The sequence below is a fragment of the Malaclemys terrapin genome, chromosome 4 (assembly GCF_027887155.1).
Source record: "Malaclemys terrapin pileata isolate rMalTer1 chromosome 4, rMalTer1.hap1, whole genome shotgun sequence".
NCBI lineage: Eukaryota > Metazoa > Chordata > Testudines > Emydidae > Malaclemys > Malaclemys terrapin.
The window spans coordinates 65,315,707-65,334,694 of NC_071508.1; the positions used below are offsets into that span (position 1 = coordinate 65,315,707).

General features: G+C 42.4%; 1 protein-coding gene across 3 annotated transcripts in view; it reads left to right on the forward strand.

The window, feature by feature from the left end:
* Window positions 1–1,116: 1,116 nt before the first annotated feature.
* The window catches only part of BDNF (brain derived neurotrophic factor), a 49,448-nt gene continuing 31,576 nt past the window's right edge, over window positions 1,117–18,988 (forward strand). Inside the window, exon 1 of one of the 3 annotated variants that reach the window (XM_054024755.1) lies at window positions 1,117–1,373. In XM_054024755.1, the coding sequence (XP_053880730.1) occupies window positions 1,371–1,373 (3 nt within the window). In that variant the 5' untranslated portion in view covers window positions 1,117–1,370. Of the gene's footprint in view, window positions 1,374–2,217; window positions 2,453–2,518; window positions 2,589–18,988 lie in introns of those variants that run through there. The other 2 variants (XM_054024757.1, XM_054024760.1) reach the window with 2 other exon arrangements.

Genomic DNA, 18,988 nt, shown 5'->3' on the forward strand with positions numbered 1-18,988 from the left:
TTGGAGACCGGTGTATTCATTTCAAGTTACTATTCCCTTCGCTTTAAAACTATATTAATGTCATCCATTAGCTTGGATGCTTTTCTACCTTCTGACTAAAGCTTTTGTAATCTAGCGCCCATTCTGTTCTGAGAGCCCCTTGACAGATAGCCACCAGCCATCCGTGTTCAGCCTCACCACGCTCAGTAACCCTTATTTCAAACAATACACATAATTGGATTAACTAAATTGCAGCTAATCAATTTACTGGAAGAGGAGACACTGAATGATGCGAAGATGTTTCTCTGGGTAATTCCACGGAGCTAGCTCCGAGCGCCAATTGGGTTATTTCACAGCACAAGACGCCAAGTTGGCTATACGAGTGTCGTTACTCACATTTAAAGCCATTACAGTATCCTAGATGCAGCGATAACTTCATTCAAACTCCGTCACTAGACGGAGGCTGAATTCCCCATACTTTTGGCTGCAACTTTCTTTTTAATTAAGAAAGCTAAAACACTCAAGATCAAGGAAGAATGTTTCTTGATCAGTTGAAAAACAAATCTAACCCCCTCATGCTCAAGTCCTGTAGTCAGAGGTCGCTTATCCAGACGTTCCCAAGGAACATCAGACGCAGATCTTATTTCACAAGGCTGTGTCAAAAGGAGAGTGGGGAAAAGAAGTTTATTCAGAAGTTCTGCTTTTGTAAATTACAAGGGTTTCCAAGTGATCTAGTCTTGACAACTGTACATATTCCTCTTTTGGCTACACTCTGCAGGAACTAGTATGCAACAAGTCCCTGGAGTGCTTTCCGTGTTAGCTAGAGTGAACGTGACATTAAAAAGCCAATGTTTCCTTACCTGTCACCAATGCAAATCTCCAGAGCCAGCTCATCTTGCACAGCCCCAGGTGCGAGCCAGGAGGTTGTAGGAAAGTGATCTGGAGGCTGAGTTTATTGTATAGAGAGTGTCCAGAAAAGACTTTCCTCGGGAACTTTCTGTCAAACTCCCAATTTACTGGGAGGCGGTGAGAATCACGTTTTATACCATGTTAGTTTGTAATCATTGGTAACCTCTCTCATTCATTAAAATCACGTAAGAACTCAAAGGGAAACGTGTCTCTGAGCTAAGGCGTTTGCGTAAATCTTTAGGTTTTTAAAAATCCCTGCCAGTTGCATTCTGTCTTCTGTAGTCACCAAGGTGGTGGAGAGTTTAAGCTTGCGGATATTGCAAAGGGTTATTAGATTCATAAGTCACACCAAGTGGTGGGCGATCCACTGAGCAAAGCAGAAGTTCTCACATGATGACTTCAAACAAGACACATTACCTTCCAGCATCTGTTGGAGAGACTGGATTTTAAGACACTTCTGTCTCCAGGACATCAAAGAAACAATGGTGAGTACCAATAAAAAATCTCTTTCTATAACTGCAAAAAATGTTTGATATGTTGCTTAACAACAGTATCTAATCTCATGGCTCAGCTTTCTAGTACCTAATATGCCAAAGAATACAACCCACTGAGGCCGGATGAATTGTGTTTTAGACAGTATAACTTTAATTGAAATGCTCTTTGATTTAAGACTGCGATGCAGAGACTGCGTATAACAAACTTGGAGCTGGGGACCTGGAATATCTGAGTGCTCAGTGCTGATGGCTGTGTCAAGTTCTCCCCTCGTTCACCTTTTTTATGTGGGCATAGAGTCTGATTTGTGTGTGGCATATGTGGGTATTTCCTTGACATTTGTATGCACCATTGATAGCAAGTTAATACAAGGAAATATAATGGCTACAAGGAGCAGCATCCCAATATTAAGAACCCTAGGTCTATCTACAGATGCTGGGGGGAAGGGGAGGAGAAAGAAGTCCATAAGTGAATGTAGCCGATAATGAAATGGGTGATTCTCTTGCAAAGCAAAGGGTCCAGTCAACATGTGATCATCTATTAACAGGACGGTTTTGGCAAGGCAATATTCACGTGACAAGGCGTGGGAAATGAAAGGAACTGTCTAAAGCGCTATCAAGTGTCACTTAATTAACGTATAGGTTTTAGCCCTTTTCCTCCTGGAGCACCCTGTGCAGTCTTGGGAGCGCTGGGGGGAAAGGGGGTTCGATCAGTACCTTGGACAGGGGCACTGAGTTAGGCAGAGGTAGGAGCACCCCAGGTATCTGCCTCGACTCCGGAGTGAATCCTGTAGCCCTTAAAAGGCGGCTATCCCTGAACATCAGCTCACACTAAAAGATCAGGCTGAAGGAGAGACTCTCGTTTAGGAAGCTGATCGCACTTGTAACCAAGCCCCAGTTCTGTCGCCTCTTTGGAGCTGGCTGAAGTTGAATTCCTAGCGGTGCAGGCTGGAATAGGGGGGCAAAAAGAGTCTTGCAAGCTCCGGGGGTTGGTATAACGGTGTCAACTTTGGGAAATGCAAGTGTTTATCTCCAAGATCTAGCCACTGCTTGTGGTGTTAGCTGTGACTAAGGTAAGCACAGGGGTGCTAACCCCCTAGCAACAACACCTCTAGCTGCTAACTGTCTATTATGTGAGGATTGTTTCCTGCTCTTTGCCTAGTTTTGTTACCTTTGTTGCTGACCTGTGTGTGGAAAGGAATAGAAAAGGTAGGAGAATCTTTGTGAGATTTCACTGAGACTTAAGTTAACTTATATCTGATTAAATCTAAGAATCTCTTCTCTCTCTCTCTCTCTCTGTCTGTACATGCTTTAAAGATTAAACTGATCTTTAGATAATGAGATGTCGCTGATCTTTAGGTAGAGATGCAACTGATTTTAGCTAGAGATGTAACTGATCTTTAGCTACATAGAGATTAACTGATTTCTAGATAGATCACTGTTGCAGCTATGTGTGTTACATATGATAGTATGCAAGAACTGTGCATGTCGCTTATAGTGTTGCTAAATCAAGATCTGTATCTACTTTGCTATAATTAAAACGGGGAGCTTCTGAAATTAACAACACTGAAGCCTTAACGCAAAAAAAAAAAAAAAAAAAAAAAAAAAATTGGAGACCATTCTGGTGAGCCTTCTGCTCATCTCTCGCTCTTTTTTCCCCCCTTCGATTCTTCCTACGTAGAAATGTAGCTAATAATATTTAGTCTCCGGGCTAAAAATAAGCTCTGGAAAGTCAGCAGTTTGGAAAAGCAGCAGCAGTAGCAGAAGCTTCTCGCAGGTAGCGAGGCTCCGGGGGTCTTCGGCTCTTTAAGGGGGCTCGTGTCTCTCTCTCACACACACACACACGCACAGAGTTTATTTGTCTTTCCCCCTCTCGAGCTTCCCCCAACACTTGCCGGAGCGGAGTGGGTGTCATTCCACCAGCGCCCGGGGATCGGCTCGGAGGAGACTCGCTTTTCCTGCCTTCTCTCCCCCTAGCCCAGTTTCAAGTCAGTGTGCCCCACTCGGTGCAAAGGGAGCCCCGTTGGTCGGGGCTGAGAGGGTAGATCCTCGGGGGCGGCGTGGGGAGGAAGTGCAGCTGGGGAGAGGGGGGTGGAATGCCCCCTCTGCCTCCCAGGGAGGATCGAGGTGCTACACATCCAGTAGGCGTGCAATGGCTTTAACTGGGGAGGCAGAGCCTGGCTCGGTGGAAACCTCTCGCCTCGGCTTCCCCCGCGCGGTTGCAGTGCAGGCTCAAGGCGCGGGGCCCTGGGAGCCGGGGGCGGGCGGGGAGGGGGGGTCTCCGGGAGTCACGAATCCGCTGCGCTGCGCGGACGCTGGCGGTTCACGCGCGGCCCCGGCGCCCTCCCCAGCCGGAGCAGGGGCGGCTGCCCGGGCCCCACCCCAGGGGCCGATCCGCTCTCCCCCGCAGAGCGGTGATTCCCCTCGCCGGAGCCCTTTGTTCCCGGGGCACCTGCAGGCTCTGGCTAGGTGTGCGCCCACGGGTGGGCCCGCTCTCCCCGCACGCACGCACGCCCCTCCCCGGGGACTGGACGATTTCCTGCCCCCTCCGGCAGCACCGCGCTCACGTAGCTCGGGGAAGAAGGGAGTAGCCCGCGCAGGCTGGGCGATTTCACAACAGGGTGTGGTTACAACAAACACACACACGGCAGGGGCAGGGAGGCACGGGGCGCCCGGCTCGGCACGCAAAGGGGGACCAAACGGGGGGGTGACAGTGATGGACACCCCCCATCCCTCAAGATCCCTGCGGGGATCGAGCCAGCGAGCCCTGCGGGAACTGACTCCTCTCCTCTCTCAGCTGTGTCGGAGGGGGGATTTCTGCTTCAGCTGATGCAATTCCAAAGCGTGCGGCGAAGGAACTCCGAGGCACCAGCATCACCGCCACCTCCCACCTGCCCAGATGGTGCTGCTTTAAATACGGATCTGCAGGGCTTGAAAGCTTAAACAGGAGACTCATGACGGAGGGGGAGCCATTAAAGGCACAGCGCTCCCTTTCCTTTCCCTCTACCTCTGATTGCCTCCCAAAATCTAATTCACACGCAGGGAAGAGGAGTAAATATTGTGACACTCCGCACTGCCTGGATTGATATGAAAAAATCAGCTGTCAGTCTAAATTGCAGAGTTCACTTGCCTAGTGTGTTGCAAATCCCTGCCTCAGACTAATACAGTTGCTAAGGTTTCCGGTGAATGCATCGTTAAGGGAGGTATTATCCAGTTAGTGTAGTTGCCAATTTATCTGACAGTTGAACCGAGAAAATTGTAGGGCTGCTGCGCTGTTCTGGGAGGAAGGAATTTTTTTACTCCAACAGGAGACATAGTTCACCGTTCTTGATGCGATGAACCTCAGGCTAATCCAAAGCAGTGTCATATAACTCTTTACTCAACATCCCTTGTCGCTTGTGATACGCTTGTGTCGCTTGAGGTTGATAAACAACCTCCCTGGAAAGATACTCTGTAAATATAACACCGACTGTTCAATACTGACACCGAATTCAGCAAATAAAGCTAAAATGGAAATACGTTGTTCTAATGTACATAAGAAAACAATCAGAGTGTAAATGGTTAAAACACACACACCACTTCCACCTCAGAAAACATATACAGCAATCACCTGAGATGTCATGCATATTATTGTTTATTACATTTTCAATCATTAAAGTCTAATAATCTAGCTCCCCTACTGGAGAAACACTTATGAGAGTCCTGGACTTGGTTGTAGAGGAGTCAGTCAAAATCTCCATGTTCTTCCATAGCATAATGACACACGAAACTGGCTGCTGAGGTTACTATGCACGTTGTGAGTTGAGGATGGGCAAGTGGGGGGGGGGATTTGTTGTGATCTGCATGTTTTTTCCCCATTTCCTGCACTTACTTCTGAAACTTAATCTTACTTGGAATGCCAGTCGACCCAAAATAAGAAGCATTTATTAACCAAACACAAGATGGTGGGAAATCAGACAAGAAGAGATCAATATCAAAACTGTTCTCTCTTTATCAACTGTGTTTAATGAACTCCCCTAATTTGCAATTTCCTTTCACTTAAAATCATCATTAACCCCATTCCCAACTACAGTTTTTCTTTTGTCACCCAGGGATTGATATAGTATATGATATACTGGTACTATATGAACGCCTCTATTATTAATTCGTTGCTGTGTTCCTTGCTAAAACTCATCTAACTCCAAAAATAAATGATTCTGTCATATGTTATGTTGCCAGGGAGTTTCTATTGATGTGATTCTTCTACTCCATGGATAATTTTATATATCTCCATCTATTTTAACTGTACAACTGTTACTTCTAGCTCTTGAATATTCTTTTTTCCCACATTTCTCTCTTGCCCTCCCTCTCTCTTCTTTTGGCAAATTCTACCCAGTCCTGGTAAAGATCAGTGGGCGTGGGATGTCTCTAACAAACAGGACTGGGCCAAATTCAGATACCCTTGCTCCCATTGGGCAATATATTACTCTGCAAGTAGGTTTCTCACTCTTTATTGGTTCCAAATGCTCTTCCACCTTGTGGCAACCCCATCATCACACATACTGAGAAAGCACCATGGCAAGTGGACACCAGACCTCATATGACTGGACATGCCACCTGTCTCTGGGACAGGCTCTGACTAATATCAATGCAGTGCAAAAAACATGAACAACGTCTGTGACTTTCTACACCCACGTGCCAGAGATACCATGCAGTGACTGCTCTGCTTAACTGAAAATATCTCTGAGAAATTCTCTTGCAAATGTATCGCCAGAAAAATATACTAGCCAGCATGGAATGTGCATAAAAACTGCCCACCCATTTTCATTATTTCACAAATGTGTGATGCATGCTTGTGAGTGTCAGCATTAACATTTCCATCTGTTTCTGTATTGTTTCTATTCTTAGTTGATATATGTTGGGCGTAGGTGTCTGAAAAGGATTTTTCCCCTTTCTGGGTTTCATGAAAGAATAAATGAGAGCCAAGTGCTAAAATAAATTGATTTGTGAATTTGACTAGGGCAATGTGAAATAGAAAAGATTCTGGACTGAACCTGTGAATTAATAGGTATAAGTAAAGACCTCAGGGTTTTGGGCTTTTGTGTGCTGCTAGGAAGTCCTCTGCTGAGCTCACTGGTATAAAGAGTAAATAAGTTAGAAATACCATTCCTGTGCCTGACTTTCTTACACTTGCAGAATGTGCAGTATCAGTTACTAATATTTTGGCCTCCTTCCGCGCTTGCAATTTTCGGGCCCAGTTTTGCAAACCATTTATGCACGTGACTTTCTTTGTCTGCTTAGTCCCACTCAGCTCCTTAGGGCAATCTCTATGGGACTACTTGCAGGAATAAAGTTATCACATGCTTGCGTATTTGTAGGATTAGGCCTTTAGTTGCATATATGTTTTCAAATCTTCAGTTGTCCATGTACTCATAACTTTGGCAAGCAGAAGACTCTACATACTATATGTAACTTAAACCCTGTATGGGTCTTCCTCTGTGGCAAAATTGAACATGGCTCTGTTGCCACTAAAGCTAATAGAAGTTTTGCAATTGACTGCAACAGGAGTACAGCCTGATCCCATTGACTGTATATTGCAATTTCTATGTCTGCTTGAACGTAGTATCAAAGGACAAAATCTTCTGGGTTACTTAGGAAAAACTCCTCTTATTGACGTCACTGACAGACATAGGCCTGATTCTCACCTTTGAGCTATCGCTGGGCTCACCTGCTTCCCAGGACAGCTAGGGGTCATTTCTGTCCCTGGCAGACCTTAAAGCAGCCTCCTGGCTGCTTCTTTGAATAGGGCTGATTTCTAATGGTCCCATACTGACTGACAATCACCCTAATGCAGTGCACTCTGGCTATGCCCCTTCCAACCACAATACACTTCCTGTGTGCCAGGGGCTAAAAGAAATTTCTGTAGAACAAGCTCTATGGCAACTGTTGGGCTCCCCACATTTTGTGAAGCTTTATAGCCCCTTTGTGCCCTTGGAGCATTAGTGTGGGACATTAGCAAAGGGGCATTAATGGGATAGGATCTGTCCCTATGAATTTGCATTTATAATTCCTCCCCAACCCCCTCACCCATTCTCCTCCCCCACTTTTTGTGTGGTGGTTGGAGAGGTCCAGTCTATCTGACTTTCTTCAGACATAGCATACAGAAACAGAAGCTGGGTAAGCCATATATTGTAGCCTTCAAGTTATTTTGACATTCAATAAGAAGGATTAAGTAACATGTTCATTAAGTTATAACTTTCTCACTAGTTTGCCATTTAAAATCCTTATTGAATGTACCACCTGTGGAAAGAATGAATTCCCTCTTGAAACAGGAAGTAGACTACACACATCCGAAGTGAATGCATTGGTTAGTGATACTGGAAATACAGAGACTTTTAAAGACACAGATCTAACTATGATTGTAAAAAATAATGGTTCATTTTTGAAAGGAGCAGGGAGTCTGTATCAACTACAATATTTATATGTTTTGTGCAACAAAGAAGTTGTTTTATGCAAGTTGTTTCCTTTTTAAAATAGAAGGCATTATACCTTGAAATTCACTGTGTGTCACGAATAATGCATTAAACAGCCATGGCACTAGATAATTGGATGGACCAACTAAGAGGAATATGAAAGGGGGCTGGTAGCCCAAGAATTACAGAAGGCGTGTGGATAGTTTGAGATCCAGGAAACACTAAAGATCTGGCCTTAGCTACCTCAGCCTCATGAAGATAATTATGAGGAAATGTGGGTGTAGAAACCTAGATTATTGCAGTTGTTCAGAACACAATTGGCACAGACACCCACATTGGACATGATTGCCCTTTGATGAGGCAGTTATTGACTTTTTACAGATGCCATCGTTAAAATGATGTCTTAAGTTTATTGGATGACAGGCTTCTGTCTAGAATGCTGTCGTAACAATAAATGTCAAAATACATGCTGAAGTATTCAAGAAACCTTTAAATGTTGGTTCTCTCCATCAAGAGTTGAATAGCAAATGACCTCTAAAGTCACCATAAATGTGAATATATCTGAGAATATACCTTTGTTACACAGCCCCTGTGCAATGTGAACCTGAGGAAATGTACAATTTGTAAGAAGTTTGTTTGGGCTGCTTTAAAGGAAGAATGGAAGGAAAGGAGGCAGCATGGTCATAGGACGGGTCATGATGAGATCTCAGTATATTTATGGCTGTGCTACTTGAACTGCTGTGTGACCTTGGGCAAGTCATAGCATCTCTGTGTGCCTCAGTTTCCCCATCAACAGTCCCCATAACAATACTTCCCCTCCTTTGCAAAGCATTTTGATATATAAGTTGAAAAGTGATGTAGAGATGCATAGCTCCCGAATCGCCAGTCCACAGGCGCGGCAAACTACTCCCATGGCTACGAGGCAGGAGTGACCTTCAATCCAGCGTTTGTGTTTGGGAAACTTATTTGGCTGATTTGATTGTACCCTCGCAGCTGGTGTTCACGCGCTCAAGAGATGGGTTCGTTATCTTATGTGCATGTATACTGCCTGGCTCTTCTATGCGCAAGAATGTAACCACTAAGAAGAGTTGTAAACAAAGTAAGGAGAGAAATAAAAACCCCAGGAAAAGTTTTCCTAAAAGGCTTTTTGCAAGAGGCTTTTTGCAAGAGGCTTGTAAAGCTCTCTAGCTACCACAGACCTGGCGTTCTGTTTCCTTTCCTGCGTCGTCACCACAAAGTGATATGTGAGCCAAGGATCTATTTGTCAGATTTTTTAAAAAATGAGGATTTATTAAGAGACACTGATGAATGTTGAGATTGGTGACACTGGAAACTTATAGCATCTATTCACAGAACAAATAGGATGTAACAATGTAGGTTTATTTATAACCTTCTCTAATGTGTTGCCCTAATATTATAAAGCTATGGGAACTTCAGCATACCCACATCAGACCCAATCCTGCATACAGGTGGCTATGTGGAGTTATTCCTTGCACATCCTGTTAAAACAATACTCTGGAACACTGTCCAATGTGCAAGCAAGTGGAGCAGTGGCTATGGGGGGAGGGATAGCTCAGTGGTTTGAGCATTGGCCTGCTAAACCCAGGGTTGTGAGTTCAGTCCTTGAGGGGGCCACTTGGGGATCTGGGGCAAAAATCAGTACTTGGTCCTGCTAGTGAAGGCAGGGGGCTGGACTCAATGACCTTTCAAAGTCCCTTCCAGTTCTAGGAGATGGGATGTCTCCATTAATTATTATTATTAATTACTTATGGTAGTCTGGGATCATTCACCCCTTACCCAACTCTTATCCAGCCCCTCCCTAAGGAGCAGGAAAAGTGGGTGTATGGGAGGGATTGGCTCAACCACACAGTCCTTATGCCACATACATAGTGGGCATGCAAAACCTGAACTGTTACTCCACTCCTATAACAGGAATAAACTTCCCCTTAGGCAGTTACTTCTGTTGAGGATCTGATGTCAGGGTGTACTGTACCTGAAGATATACAAGTACATTATAGCTGCAGAACTTGCAGCCTGTCTCAACCAGTCCTGTGGGTTAGAGCTTTTTGTCTAACATTTATAAAGTTTGTTATGCTTAGCTTATTATGTGCTACAGTTTCCTTTCTAGCACCCGGTAAATATCCTTTACCAAATGGTGGGGGGGTGGGGGAATCCCAGGTGTGCAATTACAACAAAACACGCAGGAAAAAAAATTACAACAAAACATGTTCAACTGCTACATCCCCACAATGTCATAGTTAACTATTGGTGCAAACGTACCTCATGCATGCATAGTGCATAATATCTCCCTTTGCCTGGGAAGTCTTCCCAATTTCTCCCACAGACAATTACACTGTTTCCATTTTAGAGTCTTTTTTTTAAAGCAGGCCAAAGTCTGCATGCAAAAATTCAATTATAATTTATATCCTATATTTGTGTGTGCAATTAATACAACTGTATGTGCAAATGGCTCGTTACACATCTCAATAAGAATTAACCTGATTTCTGCGTATAATCAGTTATAGTTTACATCTGTGCTTGCATTTGTGTACGCAGCCCATGGACTTACAGACTTCTTTGCAAATTTGGCCCTTAAAGTTGAGGATTAGAGCTGGTCAGGAAATGGTTGTTTTTTGCCAAAAGATTTTAAAATTCAAAGTTATTTTTGAAAGCTCAAAACAGACCCGTTTTTCAATTTTTTCAATATTTTTCCATATTTCTATTGAAAACATTATAGAAAATGCTATAAAAATGTTGACAACCAAATGTTATCAAATTTTCAAAATAAAATATTACAAAGATGTTAAATGAAGAATGTCATTTTAAAAAAGCCCATTTTTGATCATTTAAAAAAACCACAGATGTTTGTTTGAAAAATGTGACCAGCTCTATTGAGAAGGTGATGCTAGGCTGAGATAAATTCTAGCATTGGTATTTTCCTGTGGATGTAAGGCTGACCAGGTCTCTCAAATATCCTTCATTTCAAGGGATGTCACTAATTGTAGTCCAGGGGGTCCCTGTGTTACACACACATGATGTCCCCTCATTTTTAATTGTTGAAAATTAATTACATCTGAAATAATGAAACCAAGGTTACAGAAAGAGTCATTCATACCAAAGGAATTCACCCTACAGCATTTTAGGTTTTCTTCATAAATAATGTTGTGCCCCTCATTTTGGGTCTTTGTCACATTATGTGTACATTTGGGCCATGGCATGGTGAGAGGGATGAGTCCAGCCATGAATCTCTTTGTCTGTCTCCTCCTTTTCCCCTCCCACTCCATATCAAACCCATTTGTTTCTTATCCCTCAATAGTTGCCTTACACACAATAGTTCTTCCCAATCCCCAGTTATGTCTGATATCCAGTGACAATAGCACTTTCAACTCACCATCTGCTTTTCTGTTCTCCAATCCTTACACTTACCTAGTCTCAATCATCAATCTCCCACCCAGGGACATTTTCCAGAAGCCTCATTGCTTATCTTGGCTGTAGCAGAGCTCTCTCCTAGATCATCATTCTCTTAAATGTACAGAGGTTTTCCCCGATCTACTGTTCTTGGCGACAAATAATCATTCTGTGCTACTCCTTCCCACCTACCTTCCTACTGAAGATTTCTTGCAGGGCTCACAAACATGTATGGAGCAGCTCTAAAAATTTAGGGAGCCCATAAGACATGAAGAGAAGACTAAGCGTCGATTTTTGAGGCATATCTAGAAAAATGTGTTTGATACAGCCAGCATTGTGTATACATTTAGCTATAAAACTTTATCGTAGAGGATGGGAAGAAAATGGGTATCCAGTGTGAGGCATGGAACTCAGGCATCAAGAAAACTAAAGGAAGTGAACGTTACCAAATTTATTTTCTTCTAGATTCATACCAATCTCTGACAACATGAAATGGGCAAGCCAGCCTGACAGAGAGCAATAGGGCAAGGCCATAGGAATGTGATGATATGCCTCCCTGCCCACAAGTGACTATTTCACCAGATGCTATTTCTGTATGATAGCTGCCTGGCACATTGATTAGCAGAATAACTTCTTGGCTTTCTTCTGCCAGTGCTGTTCACATGGTGATTGTGTGTTATGCCTATTGCCTCTTGAAAACTGGGAGTCAGCTAGAGTTCAGTACATGTTCCCTTAGGAAACTATTGGGGATGCTGCAGCCACAAAGCAGAAACTCTTTCAGCTCAGTTTGCCTATGTCTCCTGATCCTTCAGGGTCACTGTCTCAAACTAGGCTTCCCAAATTGCGTTTGCAGGCCAAAATGGCAACAATATGTCCATGCTGCTTTAGCAACTGGCTGAGCAAAGCAAGGTCCTACAGTCGACTTGATGATAACATTATAACTTTTGAATGCTATGCTACATTTGATGGCAGCAATTAACACTCTCCCTCCCATCACAGCTCTGCCCACTGTCTCCAATAGAGTTTAAAATATTGTCACCTGAATGACTTGTCTTGCAGACAGAAAGAAAAAGAAAAAAGAGGGGGGATCAGGAGGGAATAGGGTGCTAGCATTGGGGGAATGGAGAACAACGGTGTGTGGTGAAGGGAACAAACAGAACCCTGGACAAGTAATGGATGTGGGAATGAGGAGACACAAAGAGCTTCAACAACCATGGGGAAGAGGGAAATGAGGGGGAACATAGACCCCCTGGCATGTGAGTGGGGACAATTAGATGGAGGAGGGTGATGCACAGAGCTCTTGACATGGGGATGAAAGGAGAAATAGGGAGGTAGGGGGGAATCTGGGGCACTCAGAGTCGCTGGCATAGGGAGAACTTGGAATGGGGACAAATAGAGCCCCTGACATGAGGAAGGAAGGGAGTAGGGGATTGCAGAGTCCCAGAAAGAGGGGGATGTGAGAGTGGCACACAAATGTCTTGTGGGGTGGAATGGAGGAATGCAAGGAGCCCCTGGTGCATGCAATGCACTCGGCTTACAGAAGCAACAGAGTGTGCAAAACTTCTAATAGTCTTAACTTAAACCTTGGAATGCAAATCAGCCCATTCTTAAACTTCTTCTAGAAAAAGGCTGCCTAATCTCTAGTACAAAGAATGACAAAAAAAAAATAGCACAACAAAAAATACCCTCCATGTACCTACACGTATTCCTTAACTTTACAGTTTATAGTCTCAGAGCATAGACACCAGCATTGATGTGACACAATCCAGCTGTGAGGCTGTGAGGTAGAAGCACCATGCAAATGACTACACCCAGCACTTGAGAATGTATACACCTAATGTAGCAGTAAGGTGTAGGTTATAAACTGGAACAGGACTTACCTAGGCCACAACCACTGCTGAGCTTGTTTAACTCCACTAATTTTCATAAGTGCCATTGCAACTTGGCATGACAGAGAGTGTGGTACAACCCAAGCAGAACACAGATACAGAGGCTAAAAGAAGGGACATCATTTCAAAATCTGACTTCCTGCACATAGTGAACAGAGCACCATATACTCATAAGCATTCCCAAACCTTTCACATTTCCATACACTAGTATTACAACAAACAAGCTTTGAGCAGGAAGAGCATTTTGACTATTTGCAAGTTATTTAGTAAAAGTGCCATTGCGAGATGGAGATGGGGCAAAGCAGGGGTGATTAAGAGGATTTTTATGGATGGGAACATTGGGACGTGACCAGCAAACTGACAATATTTAAAATAGGCCCTCACCCACAATGGACCTCATCTTGCAGTCAGTACATGAGGAGTCCCACTGATGTTAAAAAGAATCCTGGCATGAGGGAAAAGCTGCAGATTTGGCCCAATATAAGTTGAACAAACCCCTGACAAGTAAAAAGTCAATGTTTTTTTGGTAACTGTACTATCTAGGTCTTTGATGATGTATGAGTCTCCTTTGCAATTCAATAGCAAATAACTTGGTGAGAGAGTTGTCTGCATTTTTATGAGTCAAAGCTTCTTGTGGGCTAGCAATAAATGGTATCCAAAAATTCATGGGCCAAATTTGACTCGTGTGGCAGCTACTTATACCAAGTCTATCTTGTAACCAGCGAGTATATTTTTTTCTCATAAATAAGTCACAATTGTTACAGCTTTATTTTATTGATATTTAAATTAGACCCTCTTCATAATGCTCTTTCTTTAAATTAATAAAATAATTAACAAAGTGTTAAGAAAATGCAAATTAGGGATCCTAAGAACAGTAGATCCAGCTCTCTCAAGTAATATTTATTGACAGTTAAACTTCCTAAAAGAAAAAAAATGGTGCAATTTTATTTTTAATTGTATAAAATTAAGAGCCTTTAGTTAGGAAACTAATTGAAAATATACCTTTAAATTCTATTAGTTCTCATTTACTTTATTTGACATTGACCCAACAACTTATAAGGTGCTTATTTAACACAGCTATTAAACATTAATAACAAGAAGCAATAGTCAAAATGTCATAATTTACATATGAAGAGATTTCCCTCAGTGCAACTCCTATCTAAAAATGACATGGTCTGAGAGTCAAAGTAACACGTTCTGTTGCAATGAGTTTTGCAACAAAACTGTTTTTCCTATATTTAAAATCCAAGGAAAAAATGTTGAATATTTAACATTCTGTATCCTTTTTGATCTTAATTCCCATCACAGAAGAGCTCTTTAGGCCTCATCAATGTGCTCTAGGTACAGTATCAGAGTATATTATTCATATTATGAGTTGTAACCCAAATTAGTAAACCAAAGGGGAAAAAGCTATACATGCCTAGAAGGGTAAAGGCTCATGCTTAGAAAATACTGCATTGCAAAGCAATGAACAGAAACAAAAATACATATATAATCGTCTACATTCTCTGTAGGAGAAACCAATGTTTAAAATAAAATGCTCAGTTCTGCCCCAATTTACACTCCATGCATCCCTGTTGACTTCAATGGTGGTTACATTAATGTAACTATGGACGCAATGAGGACAATGTATTGCATATAGCAAAAATAAGTTATAGCTAAAGAGAAAACAAAATCACAAATGCAATATGAGGAAAGAGCATAAAACCAAAACGCAATTCTTAAAGGCATTCACATTACAGCTGTATAACAACAGAGTGGTGTCCATGGAATAACTGTACAAAATATTATTTACAAATTTACACTTCCTAGGTACTAACCCTTGAACCAACAAACAAAATGCCTGGTCCAATGTACCTTCAAGTCAATGGGTGCATTTCTAGTCTCTTCTGTGGGCTTTGGATCACACCCCAAACTCTGACTAAAAGGGGTCTGGTTAACTGAAGTTGCACTGAAAGGCACTTCAGGGCTGAGAAAGGGAATCCTCCCCTCCATCAGATGTTCCAGGGCCAGGGTAACTGTTGCTAGTTTCAAATGGGCATGGGCTTATGAGGAGTAGCACTGTACTGCTGGGCTTAGGGAACACATAATAGATGTGTTTTAATGCCTTGGTTGTGTGTGAAGTTGTGGTCATGTGGTTCCATACTACATGTAAGCACACTGGCCACCCCCGATGAGCAGACCACATGCTTACTTCCCCCTTACTCATCGCCCTGTTGAGACCCGACACAGAAGACACTTCCATGGTGCAGCTTCCTCCCGTGAGGCTCTCCATGATGAAAAAATGCACAGTTTAGGCCTTGCATGCCCAAGCAGGGCATGTCAGGGTTTGGTGCACAGAAGTGAACAGGTTTCATCCAGGAAATGGTATACAGCACAGGGAAGATTATTTTAAAATATCTCCTAACAAACATATATTGATTTTTAAATAGAAATCATATGGTAGTTATTTACATTTGAGAGTTGTTGATTGGGATCTACAACCTGCATTAGCGGGGAGTGGGTGGGTGGACTAGGCTACATCTAACACATCTTTTCATCTCAGATTTCTATTAATCGATTCTAGCTCAAGGAATATACTTGTCATGCGGTGCCATGTCCAGAGAGTCAATTGGTGGCCCATACAATTAATTTATGCACTAAAGTTTGAAAGTTTAGAAGCATGATATATTCAAGCTTGTGGACTGACACAAAACATACCAAGGATCAGGAGTAGGGGTGGGAATGCATCGAATATTTACAGTCATCTGTGCACACACCGCATCCCCTCACATGTACCAAGCATTCTTCAGCCACAGTTGAGGGCTCAACTCATTTTATCAAGAAGAAAAAGGTAAAGGGGGGTGTTTTGGGGTCTAGTACTATATTTAATTTGTCTCAATGCATTGACATTTATACTCTGAAACTAAACCATCATCCATAGTTTTTCAGATGTTTCATTTTCTGACACTTGAATATGAACAATGTTCTTCACGCTCAGAAGTACCTCTCTGATGAGCTATTTGAATATGCTATTAAAAAATCCTGACTCCGTCTTAAAAAAAAAAATGATTAGTTAAAACCAAAAGGACTGTGCATCATAGATGTACCTGTGCTTTAAAGAGGTGATCCAAAGGGGGAGGGATAGCTCAGTGGTTTGAGCATTGGCCTGCTAAACCCAGGGTTGTGAGTTCAATCCTTGAGGGGGCCACTTGGGAATCTGGGGCAAAATCAGTACTTGGTCCTGCTAGTGAAGGCAGGGGGCTGGACTTGATGACCTTTCAAGGTCCCTTCCAGTTCTAGGAGATGGGATATCTCCAAAGCCTACTGAATTCATTAGAAAGATCAAGACTCATTGCTGTGCACAGTCTTGGATGCCTTAGTCTGGAAATGGTAAAAGGAAGGATTACTGGAAATAATTATAATAGCTGACAGCTATACACTCTCTTCATTCTCAAGAATCTCAAGATGCTGTATAAACATTTACATGCACAGGAATCCCCTAACTCACTTCTGAGCCTGGAATGTGGCAACTGTTTAAAAGTGTACAGCAGCAGTATAAAACTAATGGCATGACATCCTACAAAGGAAAATCTAGTGGCAAATTCTGCTCTCAGACACACACATAGATGCTACCCCTTACACACACAACCCCAACTCTGACCCCTCTTAATATCAATGGGACTCCCACACCTGCAGGATGTGTGTGTTTGTTTTTTAAATACAAATAACATTAGCATGTAGAAGAGTTTTCTAAGGTCTGTTACAGATGTTTCATTCAATGGTTTGCAGTGTTATTTTTAAAATAACGAAAAAACAAGCTATGAGTAGATTATTAACTGGTAAGTTTTGGTAAGAAACATACATGCTGCAGGGGCTGACTAGATGATTGGTTCAGTTTATTATACTGCTATAATCCGATCCTTTTAAAAATTAAAAATAATTCATTATAACACATCTAATTGAAACACTCTGAAAGGGGAGATGACTCAATCCCAACACCTTTCACCCTCATGTGCAGCAGCAGTTTTCTGATCTCCCTTAATCATAGAGCTCCAATAGCAGGATTCATCTCAGAAGTACGTCTCTCTCTGTCTATCTAATCTGCCTGACTATGGCTCATGTTTCCCCAGCGCTGAGGAATCACATACAGCCTCTTTTGGAGGGAGTGGGGATGGATTTTCTTTTTTCTTTACCATATCTGCAACTGCTTTTGATCCTCCTTTTTGTTATTTCATCCATTCTTCCCCATCATCGCCAAGAGCTATGCATTCAGGACCTCTCTTTGTTAGTCATGAGGGTCATGCAGTGAACATTAGAATTGCTCAGGTACTGCACAGTAGTCACCGGATACTCCGATGCACAGCCCAGATACTTTGCTCTCTGCTCAGACACTAACTTTTTAATGCCTGCAAGAGCACATGGGAGTAATGCAGTAACACCAATTAAACTCATTCCCAGTTTCAGTGTATTGTAAGTGCAAGAGAGGTATAGATACAACTTTGAATTTTCCTTCTGGGCTTGCTTTATATCCTCCTTTCTCTGTCTGTGCATTGCCATTCAAGTGTTGTGCTGCTATATTCTGTTGTGGCCTTTGTTCCTGCTCTTCTGCTGCCTCCCAGTCCTTGCCTCCTAAATCATGCCTTCCTTATCTTGCATTACACTGTACCGGTGTCTTTGATTGTTGTCCTCTCATGTCAATCCTTGTACACAGCAGATGCAGTACTACAAAACTACTCTAACTTCAGTAGTACAGCACTACAAGAGTCAATATAGACAATATATTTATTATATTGGATACCCTGCCCGTACTTTCTGCATATTGTAAAGTGATTTCATGCTCTCCTTTGAAGTTACCAAGTACATTTTTGAAATTGCCTAAGCAGTAAATTAGATTATTTTAAAATACCAAAAAGCAGACCAAGAAACCATTATATACATACTGGACCACATCCTAACCCAGACTCTGGCCCCTTTCCACACTTTTAACAGGGCAGCTACTGATGCCTCTGCCATGGCAATCTCTAGTTGGCATAGAGCTGGTACAGCCAGCTTTATGCTTCCTTCTCCTGGCATCCCAGCCATATAGGGCATGCTGAAGATGTGAACAGAGCACAACAATCCCTGGCTACTGTAATGGATCCCAGGGATACCTACAAGCTGGCACTAAGCTGCACTAACTTGCCTTACCTACCAAACCAACTCCCAGCAGCCCCAGGGGTGGAGAAATGCAAATGTGGCATGCTGCCACCTTTCCCCACCCTTGTGTTCTACAGCTTGGTCATTTCATTTGCATGAAGTCTGATTGCTCAGAATTTATATAGCTGAAACAAATGTAGGCTCAACCCTGCAAGGTGCTGTGCATGTGCAAAGTGCAATATGAGGGCGCTTAGAACCTTCCCACTCACTTTCAGGATCAAGCTCTGGAACCCTAAATTGCTGCATTTTCTGTGCACTGATTGACACGTAGTCATACAACAGAGTCAATATTCAGTCATTCTATGACAAATATGGCTTGTCTGCAAACTCAAACTATGTTTATAGCCCATTGTGATTTTTAGCCTCACTTGAGTTGATTTTGATCAACTTTCCATTCCTTTATTTTGAAAAAAAGTAGCAAAGATAGGTAACTAGGAGACGTGAATAAACATAATTAAACATAAAATACTTGTAGTGATATTAGTACTGACCTCAGCCAATTAAAATTATTAATAGAAAAAAATACTCTGGTGTCAAAACCTGAGTACATTGACATCATTCTCATTTGTATAATCAGGATTAGTTTATATTTCCTGACAACAAGGAGAGATGGGAATCCAAATGGTTGCTTCTTGACCTTTTTCTCTTCGAAAAACAGGTTGGGATAATGTTATGCTAATAA